Source organism: Schistocerca serialis, chromosome 4, assembly GCF_023864345.2.
Source record: "Schistocerca serialis cubense isolate TAMUIC-IGC-003099 chromosome 4, iqSchSeri2.2, whole genome shotgun sequence".
NCBI lineage: Eukaryota > Metazoa > Arthropoda > Insecta > Orthoptera > Acrididae > Schistocerca > Schistocerca serialis.
The window spans coordinates 230,730,213-230,742,918 of record NC_064641.1 but is presented as its reverse complement, the minus strand read 5'-3'; the positions used below and the strand labels follow the sequence as shown (position 1 = coordinate 230,742,918).

Here is a 12,706-nt window from a genome sequence, read left to right as displayed (position 1 = left end):
GCAGCAGGTGGCAAGAGGGGGAGAGGGGTTGCGAAGCAATATCACCTTCTAGCCAATAGTTTACATACTTTTATCTCCTTTCCCATTTTATTATTGACTACTAAATAAACCAACAGCTAATTCCAAAATCAACGGGTAGCATGTTTATGCACCACTGTCACACTTGCCGACACTTTATCACAACACATCATACTAAAATATGTATTTTGGTGAGATCTTTAACCCAGATAACCCTGATGTCCTTCTGGAAGGACAATGTCATTTAAGTGTTGAAATTATTTATTTCTGTGGATAATGCATTGTTGCAACTGACAGTGGCGCATCTTTAAATGAAGCCCGGTGAGTCAGGAATGCACTACCACAGTCATTTAGACACTATCGTTTACAGTCATTGAGAAATTGTCTCTTGAAAATAAGTCCAATTTTAGTGTGTATTACAACTGAAAGTTTTTGTCAACTGTAATTCGGTGATGTTTTGAACCATCCATACAGAAGGATTTCAGAGTAATATGTTGTCATTTTACACTAATAGAAAACGATATACACTATTGGTTCTTTTTGGACATTCAAACAAATGATGATCAAACACAAAATAGTGGTGTGGATGTAACATTACACCATCCTATAAATTCAACTGATGCCGTAATCAATCAAAATTCGGACGCTGAAGAAAATCCAAGTGTAGATAAATTACCAGCAAGTCAACACAACGCTATTGCACTTTGTGATTTGGACATTTCCGCCATCTCAATGTTGTGAATACGGCACAAAAACAATCCTTAACCTCTGATGTGGTTCCACGATCCTCCCGCAAAACAGCAGCAGCAGCAACAGCAGCAACAAAAACAAACAAAAAACCAGGAAGGCTATCCAAGAAAACATTTCAAAACTTCAATAAATATAATTTGATAAGTGGAGAAATAGGTATTATGATGCCTGATTGGCCTCTAATGTGCACAGTTGACATGAAGAAAGGGCGAACACCAATTTGATAATGAAGTGCTTCAAATAATAACCACTTACACAAATCAGTATGCAGCCAAAAGAAATAGGCCAAGTGATTGTTCAGAAAATAAGATGTTGGCATTTATTGCAATACTTCTGCAAAGCAGTTATGTAACTGTCTTTCGCAGAAAAATGCAGTGGCAATCAGATATGTCTGCTTGTGTCTGTTACGTGCGGATGGATATGTGTGTGTGTGTGTGTGTGTGTGTGTGCGCGCGCGCGCGAGTGTATACCTGTCCCTTTTTCCCCCCAAGGTAAGTCTTTCCGCCCCCGGGATTGGAATGACTCCTTATCCTCTCCCTTAAAACCCACATCCTTTCGTCTTTCCCTCTCCTGCCCTCTTTCCTGATGAAGCAACCATGGGTTGCGAAAGCTTGAATTTTGTGTGTGGGTTTGTGTGTCTATCAACATACCAACGCTTTCGTTTGGTGGGAAACATTCCACGCGGGAAAAATATATTTTAAAACAAAGATGATGTGGCGGCGAATTGAAATTAGAAATTAGCGGAGATTGAGGCCTGGTAGATAACGAGAAGTTATCCAGGCAGAAATACACATCTTTGCTATCTCGTTAAGAGTGGCTGAGCGTTTAGAAGATGGAAAAAAGATACCAATTCCTTCCAAGTTGCTGAGGAAGACCAGCACTTGCTTACTGGCTTTCAAGTCACTTTCAACAAACAAATTTAACTGATGTGCAGAGCAGTGAATAAAGTGAGAATTTTCATACATTTCTTTGTCATTTTAACTTCACTTCTGTGGACACTCCAAACACAAGTACATGTAGCACTGAGCTATCAGTCTCTTATGTGTCTCATGTACTTTCATTCTGTTTAGCTCACTGAGAACAGCTAGTTTCATTGTCTGCACTGCAACGTTTTGGCCATACAAAGGAAATAAAATCGTTCATTAATATTTCCCAGCAACTCATAGTGAATTATTAGGACAAGCTGTGACAAATTTGCAGTCATTGGTTTTATCAACTTCAACAGTAAGATAATTTGTCTTTGATAGATCATTCCTGATGAGATTGAAGCATATCACATAAAATGATTCCAGGAGTTCATTTTGAATTGTTTGGAAAGACCTAAGAACATCCAGTTCCTTGTCATCCCCACGCCGCCCCCAATGTGTTGCTTCAAGACAATATCAATTTCTGACAGAGCAATGATTCCTCAAAAAATTCCTGGGTTATAATTTTCTGTGTCGTCATGGTCCTGTAAGGTAATCTTTAATTTGCCAGAAAATTTAATGCAGTCTATCAGTTAACTCAGTGTAAACTAGTTCTTTGACATGTTTTCTTTGTAAGTCTTCATATATACTGTCCACTTTCCCTAGCACTGATTCAATAAATTTAAATGTTTTTCTCTTGAATTATGTTTTTTTCACCTTTGCATAAAAATTCTTGTAGTACGTGATACCATTCTCAGATGAAGTGCTGTCACTACAAATTGTAACAATCTTAACACCCCTTAGCTGCATTTTACATTGTTCTCTTAAGACTGTGTACATACCCTAGCCTGGATTTACACTATTTTTGTTCTTGACTGATGTTTTGATCAGGTTATCAGGTTTGTCCAGATCAAGTTCCTCCATCTTTAGTTCATGCCCCCCCCCCCCCCCAAAAAAAAAAACCCTCACTAGAATTCAGGCACAATACATCCACAAAAAGAAACTGGCTAGTAATGCACTACATCCAGTGAACACCGTCAGCAATAAGGAAACTAAAGTTACAGGAAATACACTCCTGGAAATGGAAAAAAGAACACATTGACACCGGTGTGTCAGACCCACCATACTTGCTCCGGACACTGCGAGAGGGCTGTACAAGCAGTGATCACACGCACGGCACAGCGGACACACCACGAACCGCGGTGTTGGCCGTCGAATGGCGCTAGCTGCGCAGCATTTGTGCACCGCCGCCGTCAGTGTCAGCCAGTTTGCCGTGGCATACGGAGCTCCATCGCAGTCTTTAACACTGGTAGCATGCCGCGACAGCGTGGACGTGAACCGTATATGCAGTTGACGGACTTTCAGCGAGGGCGTATAGTGGGCATGCGGGAGGCCGGGTGGACGTACCGCCGAATTGCTCAACACGTGGGGCGTGAGGTCTCCACAGTACATCGATGTTGTCGCCAGTGGTCGGCGGAAGGTGCACGTGCCCGTCGACCTGGGACCGGACCGCAGCGACGCACGGATGCACGCCAAGACCGTAGGATCCTACGCAGTGCCGTAGGGGACCGCACCGCCACTTCCCAGCAAATTATGGACACTGTTGCTCCTGGGTTATCGGCGAGGACCATTCGCAACCGTCTCCATGAAGCTGGGCTACGGTCCCGCACAGCGTTAGGCCGTCTTCCGCTCACGCCCCAACATCGTGCAGCCCGCCTCCAGTGGTGTCGCGACAGGCGTGAATGGAGGGACGAATGGAGACGTGTCGTCTTCAGCGATGAGAGTCGCTTCTGCCTTGGTGCCAATGATGGTCGTATGCGTGTTTGGCGCCGTGCAGGTGAGCGCCACAATCAGGACTGCATACGACCGAGGCACACAGGGCCAACACCCGGCATCATGGTGTGGGGAGCGATCTCCTACACTGACCGTACACCACTGGTGATCGTCGAGGGGACACTGAATAGTGCACGGTACATCCAAACCGTCATCGAACCCATCGTTCTACCATTCCTAGACCGGCAAGGGAACTTGCTGCTCCAACAGGACAATGCACGTCCGCATGTATCCCGTGCCACCCAACGTGCTCTAGAAGGTGCAAGTCAACTACCCTGGGCAGCAAGATCTCCGGATCTGTCCCCCATTGAGCATGTTTGGGACTGGATGAAGCGTCATCTCACGCGGTCTGCACGTCCAGCACGAACGCTGGTCCAACTGAGGCGCCAGGTGGAAATGGCATGGCAAGCCGTTCCACAGGACTACATCCAGCATCTGTACGATCGTCTCCATGGGAGAATAGCAGCCTGCATTGCTGCGAAAGGTGGATATACACTGTACGAGTGCCGACATTGTGCATGCTCTGTTGCCTGTGTCTATGTGCCTGTGGTTCTGTCAGTGTGATCATGTGATGTATCTGACCCCAGGAATGTGTCAATAAAGTTTCCCCTTCCTGGGACAATGAATTCACGGTGTTCTTATTTCAATTTCCAGGAGTGTATTTCATGCACTTATTTTTTCTAAGCATTGTGAAACTCTTGCTAGGTGGTCACACGTCCATTGTCCTATTGTAATGCACTCTGGCGAGACATTTACACACTTATTTCTACAGTAGATAAATTGCCAATGCCATAAACAAATAACTATTTAAAACACTATCAAAAGAATAACATTAAACAACGATTAATGGTGCATCAAAGCATAATACAGATATCCTGAGACAGGGATTCACTACTGAAGTTTCAGTCACTCTGTTTCCCTTTTGATGTAAGCAATGGAAAGCAAATAATCATGTGTAGGGTGGTAGGATACCATTAGACTGAACGAACGGAGCCTTTGGGAGGCCCATAATAGATGTACTCCACAGAAGCCATGCCCCCCATACCACTACTACATACAGTTAACCAGCACGGCCTTAATACTAGCTACACACGTTTTTTAAAAAAATCACTCAGTATAAACAGCTCCAAAAATGCCGACTTTCATTGTTTAAATTAGTGCAAGAAATATTGGAAAGACGTGCTGATAATTTAGATTTGTAAACACTGAGAAATTCATTTTAATATATATTTGAACTACAAGCCATGCCTGGGCAGCTCATTAAAATTATGAGTAAACAACTCTAAACACCTTCCTCCTACACAAAAGAAGACTGATGAAATTGTTAATAAATATATTATGCAGTCTGTATCGCACTGGGGTGTACAAGAAGAGAAAAAAAGTAACTAATGTGATAGCATGGTAACATTATAGTTTGTAGGTCAATATTACAGTACACTAACCTTTAACAAGGACATTACTTTCTGATGTAGTGTTGCAGTCATCCATTGGTTCAGTCTTAATCTCTGTCTTGATGCTGTCTATATTAATACCTTTCCCACCTCCACCGTCATGTTGATCGTTCAAATCATTCTCTTGCTTTATTTCCGATTTAATATCATTTTCTCCATCTGCATGCATATTATCCAGCTTTCCTTTTGTAGCTGGAGGTGGTGAATCCACATCCTTAAGAAATAAGAAACATTTTCATGTTATCTGTTTCTCTGAGAAACTATTACTTTTAAAAAATGCATGTGATATGGGAAATTAAAACTGACAAGAGTAACAAATATGAAAATGTTTATCATTTAAACAGAATGGGCAACTTGAATAAATGAACCAAGTTGTAGCTATTGCTAACATAGTTTATGACCACAGGTAATATGGGAGATCAACAATGGCACAATGCTTCCATACACTCTTAGGGGTTGCAGATAAAACAGATTCCATGTCATCCCTTAGCCGTAACGCTAAATCCGGACCTCAGACTCGGCTCAGCTTGGTGGGAAAGAATGGTGGGCACTGTAAAGTGTTGCCTACGGAAGGTATTGGGACTCGCAAAGCTCACTGAGGAACAACCGAACACCACCTTGATCAGTATTGAAGCCGCGAAGAACAATGTGTTTATTGATTGTAGTTACCGTCGGATCTATGTCAACCGACTGTTCAAACTGCTCCCAGAATCGCGCCCATGTCTCGATATCGCCTGAAAAAGGCTCAAGTTTGATCGGCAGAAGTTTTACTGAAGCTGTGGGAACAGTAATTGTTACAGATTGTACTGGCGGATTGTCGGGAATCTTTATGTCTGCTACCGATATCGCAAGCTGTTTCTCTATTTTGTGAGACAATCGAGAAATTGTGAGTTTCGCGGTGTCTATATAATCTTCGCATTTAAGAACATCATCTTCGTATTCATCATCGGCCAACAACTCGTGAATATCCTCATCTAATTTAACGAGGCGGTCCAGAACGCTTCCCAATCTGTCATTGTAATATTTATAATCCGCGATTTCCGATGTGTCGGACAACCTTGCAACTTCCGCTACGAGTCGCGTAATGTTTGCTCTTTCTCTCATACGTTTTCTCTTTGGAGAGTGTAATTGTGCTTCTGGTTTGTGGTCTGTCATGTCCACTCCGTCCGATTACTCAAAAGTTTAAAGCAGTGTCGGCTAGTGATCAGCTGGTCCTAGTAAGGCGTTATCTTTGGATCGCTAGTCGAAGTAGTTCAACTGATGGTCGCTAGATGGCAGCACTAGTCATAAACAATCTACAGGCGTAGCGTAGGATCTGATAATTCGTTAAATCGCTAATCGAACAGCTACAATAGCAGTACACAGCGGCAATAATGTAATCAGTTGCCTTTACAAATGGCATTACAAAACATGTTGCGTGATAATTCAATTGAACTTAGGTGTGTATGCAGGCAGTTTTTGTCGAAGAGCTTGTTGCGTGGTGTGACAAATCGCTGCAGTAAACCCCGTCGTAGTATTGCCGCGTGACGTGCGTCCAGAATTCGTGTTTCACAACGGCAATCGTGGAAATTGTCTCGGCAAAGTCTATCCCGGGTTTCGGCACCAAAATTCTTATGTCGTGAATCCCAGTAGAGCAGCGATTAGCAGTCTAACAACACTTTATTTCATAGTCACAGAACATACAATACAACAAGTCAAAGATACATTGTCCTAAGAGTAAACAAACAGTCCCTCACTTGCCCGAAGTACATCACTCTGTGACACAGCTACTTCTTTTTTGTCACTGTTATTCGCTTAAATTACTCCATTTACAGTAGTTCTTGACACACAGCATGGATTACAGACCCTCTACATGCTGTATGGCCTATTCACATATGCATTTAATATGACCCATTCATACCTCGAATTTTATTATTGTCATCTACATTACTTTTTATAGTGTATAGTATATCATTTTGAGTGACTCTGTAACAGACACCTCGCACCCAATAATGCTTGCAGGGAGTTTTCCTAGGTGGGAGGCTGGACTGACATGCTCTCTGTCTTGGATGCCAACTGAGGAGCTAGTCAAGTGAGAAGTAGCACCTCCAAGGCAAAGAAAGCCGACAATGGCCAGGAATGCAGTGTGCTGACCCCAAGCCCCTCCATATCATAATACAATGATGTCATTTGCAGAGGATGACATAGCAGACAACTGGTCCAACTGGCCCATCAGAGTAAGAACATGGAGCTTTGCTTTACTTTGCCTTGACTTTTGTAAACAAAATGTTGTCCACATTAAAATTGTTTATGGTCAGTTGGTAGAACCAAATTCAAATTAATCTAATACAATATTCTGTTCAAGATTAACTGACATCGGTAGAAAAACATTAAGAATAATTAGTGAGTGGTAATGGAATATGGTTAACTGTACTACCTGCACTGTTTTCATGAAGTCGTCACATTGCTGTGATGAGCTTTTACAAGAACATTTGTATTTTGAAAGCACAGGATGAATCTCATTTTGTCTAAATTCAAATATACGTGGGTGAATTAAAGGAGACCAACTACCCAAAAAACAGGCACAACTAGAGTGCAGCACATGGAAACAAAACATACAATCATAGCAAATCTCAAGCTTCTAGAACTAGCAGGTCACTTGTATTTAAAGGACAGATGCCAGTTAGAAAAACAGTAAATTAAGACTATAATAGTGTTAAAGTGAAGGAAATGTCAGTATATAACCAAGAATTGATAGAATACATAAAGTGGAAAATAGGAACATTATTATAACTTTAGGATACAACTGATGAGATTTAACAATACACTTCCTGCAAAGTGTCAATCTCTCTTCAGGTAACCTGTCCCCCTAAAAAAAGTATTTACTTATATATACATTCTTTTACATGCACCTCATTTCTTAAACTAGACATAAATTCTGAGCTTAAGATTAAAAATATTGTGTTTTTGGAAGGCTCCGCTCCAGCCATCCACTCTATGATGACCGGAAGCATGAATTGCACACACACCATTCTTATAAGTAAGAAATTATAGCTACCATTCATGTCATACTCATTTAATCCTGAACAGCAGTATAATATTTATCATTGTTTTATGCTTCTGAATAACAATACTGTACATACCTCATTGAGAGAAGCTGCAATGGCTGCCATTTGGCTGGACAAACCACTTGTCGTGGGACGTGACTGAGCAGCTCGCTCTGCTGCAGGCATTCCCTTTCCTAGACTTGCTAACTGCTGTTGGGTCATTGATGGTGTAACAACAGATCCTGTTGTAGATCCAGGGGCACTTTGGGGAACAAGCTGTGGAACTTGTGCTGTAGGACAAGGCAAAGCTGCTGAGCTAACAGTCTGAGAAAGACCTGGGGAGGGACCTGAAACTGAAACACTGTCTGAACCTTGGCCTGCTGCAGATGGGACAACAGAAACTCTTGGAGCAGCTGCTGCATTTGAGAATTGGGTCTGGAGAGTGAACTGGGAGGTAGCCGATGGAGGTGTCTGTGCACCAGGAGTTGTGTTGCCACCTGCAACTCTTGCTTTCACCTGATCTGAGAACTGTGCAGTGGGAGATACTGCCAGGCCATTGTTGAACTGACTAGTTGTCACTGCTGCAGTTGCACTTGTTGGCGGTACAAATGAAGCTGTACTCGACAAATTTGATGTTACGGAAGTTCCTGTGGGGCTAGGACCAGGTGGTCCTACGACCAACTGTTGCTGTTGTGGTGGTTGAGGTGGCTGTTGTGGCTGCTGCTGCTGCTGCTGCTGCTGTGTGGGTTGTGCTGGGAACTGCAGACGAGTTGGCTGTTGAAGTCCTGTTAATGTTCCTCCATGAGGGACACCTAAAAATGAAAAAGGAATTTTTTATCCACCAGAAAATGAAACTTCTATGTAACAAAGTTTTTGAACTTGAGCTCTAGTATGATATTTGAAAAATATAATATTCTTCTGTGTTAGAGGAAAAGGGAAATTAAGATACAATACATAGATAAAGAGGGTAGAAAGAAATTTTTGTTTGTTTCTGCAACAATAGTAGGACTGACAAAGGTGAGAGCTTCACTTCAACATATGAAAAGTTAAAACATTAACTATTGGGATAACCAAACATGTACTCAATGAAATCAGCAACCATTATAAAGCCAGCAACCAAATGCGTAAGGTTATGAAGGCCATATTTGAAAGGGTTTATTCTGCAACTTAAGGCCATGCATTATATGTTCTGCCACATACAGCATTTACGAGCACCATATGGACTATTTGAACAGAGACTTTTGTGGGAGGCTCAGTCTTAGCAGCTCACCTGGTGCTGCAGCTGTGGGTCGTATTTGTACATTTGATGGCACTGTTGGGGCCGTCGGCCTCAGTTGAGGTTGTGGCTGTTGCTGTTGCTGCTGTGGTTGCGGTTGCTGCTGCTGCTGTTGCCGCTGCAGTTCCTGTTGCTGCTGTTCTTTACGTCGCTGTCTTTTCTCCTCTGCACAAAATTTATAAGAAATCATTTCCAATTCATTGTGCCCAGACTAAAAGTATTCTGTTTATACAGTGTAATTAGTAATGTAAACTTTGCTGATATTTAATCACAGAAAGAATTTCCATTTTGCTAACAAGCGGAAGACCTTAGACATGGTCAATCAATTTGGCTTGTATTTGGTAGAAAGGAAGATGCAAAGCACCCCCAGTTTTTGAGAAAACCACCCCTCAAGTTCATGACTCTGTAATGAATCTTACCTCCTCTGAACTTTTGTACTTCAACTGAAATGTTCGAGTCTATATTCGTTCAACCTGACTTGAGTTAATTTTTACACTTAAATTATATATTACACATCTAAAGACAATTTTGCACATCTCAGCAACACTTTTTTCTGGTAACATAATTTCATATTTCATACCAATCCATTTGTAGTCGAATTAAGTCAGGTGATGCTGAAGGAATTAGATTAGGAAATGAGACACTTAAAGTCGTAGATGAGTTTTGCCATTTGGGGAGCAAAATAACTGATGATGGTCGAAGTAGAGAGGATACAAAATGTAGACTGGCAACGGCAAGGAAAGCATTTCTGAAGAAGATAAGTTTTTTAACATTAAGTATAGATTTAAGTGTCAGGAAGTCATTTCTGAAAGTATTTGTATGGAGTGTAGCCATGTATGGAAGTGAAACATAGACGATAAACAGTTTGGACAAGAAGAGAATAGAAGCTTTCGAAATGTGGTGCTACAGAAGAATGCTGAAGATTAGATGGTAGATCACATAACTAATGAGGAGCTATTGAATAGAATTGGGGAGAAGAGAAATTTCTGGCACAACTTGACTAAAAGAAGGGATTGGTTGGTAGGACATGTTCCGAGGCATCAAGGGATCGCCAGCTTAGTATTGGAGGGCAGCATGGAGGGTAAAAATCGTAGAGGGAGACCAAGAGATGAGTACACTAAGCAGATTCAGGTTGTAGTAGGTACTGGGAGATGATGAAGCTTGCACAGAATAGGGTAGCATGGAGAGTTGCATCAAACCAGTCTCTGGACTGAAGATCACAACAACAACCAATCCGTTTAGCAACACTGATCTTGAACCATCAAAATTAATACTCAACAAATGTTAACTCTGAGTCAAAAACCAATTGCAGTGAAACTAATATTATTAAGTTTTAATTTTCACATAAACAAAGCTTCTGTTTTCATTTTTAATGTCTCTAATTTTATTATTGATAATTCAGTCAACAACTATATAGACAGGAAGTTGATAGTTTTTATACTGTGAAAATCTGCAACCTTCATTATCAATTATTAGGTGCATAAATCTTTATATATATAATTATTCTCAAAAAACATTATGTAAATAATACCTGACAAGTAATTTTAATGAAGACAGTCATAACAAAACTAATTTGAATCATATACTGTTGTAGAAGGATCTGGAAGCTGTGTACGAAATACTTATAGAAATTTTAGGCACCATATGTGGCTTAACAGTTTCAGTTATTATCGAGATAGGTTAATGTATCTACCAAGTTCTTTGTGTTGTGTTGAAATGTTGTGCAATGCATTTATATAACAAGTGGTGGTGTAGAAAGTGTCAAGAATTCATTAATAAATACCAATGATGTCAAAAAGCAACAACATTCCAGGGGTGGGGTGGAGTGGGGTGGGGTGGTGTGTTGAGCCAATATCTTAGAATCTTTCATTTTAGGTTGTACACAACTGACCTGCCAACAAATATGAGCCAAACTGGTTGACCGTGTAGGAGGCTTTGCCCTTGTAAGGGTGCTGTTATAGTCAAGAGAGGGGGATAAATGGACCACCATCTATCACCAGTGATTGAGTTATCCAAATTATGAGCTATAAGATTAAAATTGCATTTTCAAGTACAAACTGGGTGTGTTATGAAGGAAACTATTTACTTACCATAACTAGTGCAGCGGTTGTACACTAAATAATATGTTAAAGCAAGCACTTGATGCTGAAAGGCTACGCAGGAATAAACAAAGTTGTTTACATTTCAACAAGAGTCGTGGCACAAACTGATACCCTTCAGCATATTTTAATGTAATCTCTGGTAGCACAGGTATAGTTAGTTGGTTTAAAAGAGGGGGCAAGGAACCAAACTACGAGGTCACCAATCCCTTGTTCCTTATAAAACAATGCCACAAGTGTGAGAATAACACAGACGAGGCATACAACACAAAACGGAAAGAAAGGAAAAACCACAAGAACGAAGGAAAGGCAAAGAACACTAAAAGGAAAACAAGAAAGCAGATTACAGTGGCTGGCTGACCACGAGAATAAATAGAAGCCAGCCACTCTGCAACACATTGAAACCTTCACCCTAAAAGCACTAGAGTGGAGGACACAGAGGGACAAATGAAATGCGCTAAAACTTAGATCAAATGATATAAAACCCACCCTCACAAATGAAATGTAGAACTAAATCAGCCAGTGAGGCTTTGTCAGATGAAATTAGTGGCAAGAGGTAACCATGGGTCGCCCAAGCGTGGCCAATGCGGAACCGGCAGGGGACAACTGATTCCCTGTGAGAGGCCCACATGGAAGACTTCCACATATTTGTAGTCTTCTTAATGACACGCAGTTCGTTGTGTGTACTGTTATGCCATTCCATCTCCCAAAGCAAAAATACCCTACGACGTAGGACAGAACGCAGGTCAGGTTCAGAGGTTCCCATCTCCAGAAGCGGTTTCCGTGTAGCCTGTTTGGCCAGCCTGTCGGCAAGTTTGTTGCCTGGGATGCCGACGTGTCCTACGGTCCACACAAACACCACTGAACGATGGGACCAGTCCAGGGCATAGATGGACTCCTGGATGGACCCAACCAAAGGATGGCGAGGGGTAGCACTGGGTGATAGCCTGTAGGCTGCTCAAGGAGTCAGTACTAAGAAGAAACGATTCCTCGGGGCACAAACAGATATACTGAAGGCAAGAGATATGGCCCCCAGCTCTTCAGTGAATACACTGCAGCCAGTGGGCAAGCAATGCTGTTAAATGTGTCCTCCATGGACATATGCGAAGCCGATGTGAGCGTCAGCCATCAAGCCGTCGGTGTAAACCACTTCATGGTTTCAGTACTTGTCAAGAATCAAGAGGAAGTGGCAGGGGAGAGCCATGGGGTTAACTGAGTCCTTAGGGCCACGTGAAAGGTCCAGGCAAAGCGGCCTAGGTGTACACCACAGAGGTGTATGTGAATGGACCTCAAAAGTATAGGTGTTAAGGCAAGGACTCCAGTTCGGAAAGAAAGGATCGGACACAAA

At 41.9% G+C, this 12,706-nt stretch overlaps 1 protein-coding gene across 1 annotated transcript in view; it reads right to left on the bottom strand.

Annotated features, from left to right (window-relative positions):
• Nucleotides 1-12,706, bottom strand: part of LOC126473473 (histone acetyltransferase p300) — a 171,376-nt gene that overhangs the window by 76,227 nt on the left and 82,443 nt on the right. Inside the window, exons 13-15 of the mRNA XM_050100549.1 lie at nt 9,254-9,424; nt 8,080-8,795; nt 4,949-5,171 (exon numbers count right to left, since the gene is read on the bottom strand). Of these exons, the coding sequence (XP_049956506.1) occupies nt 4,949-5,171; nt 8,080-8,795; nt 9,254-9,424 (1,110 nt within the window). The remainder of the gene's footprint in view (nt 1-4,948; nt 5,172-8,079; nt 8,796-9,253; nt 9,425-12,706) is intronic.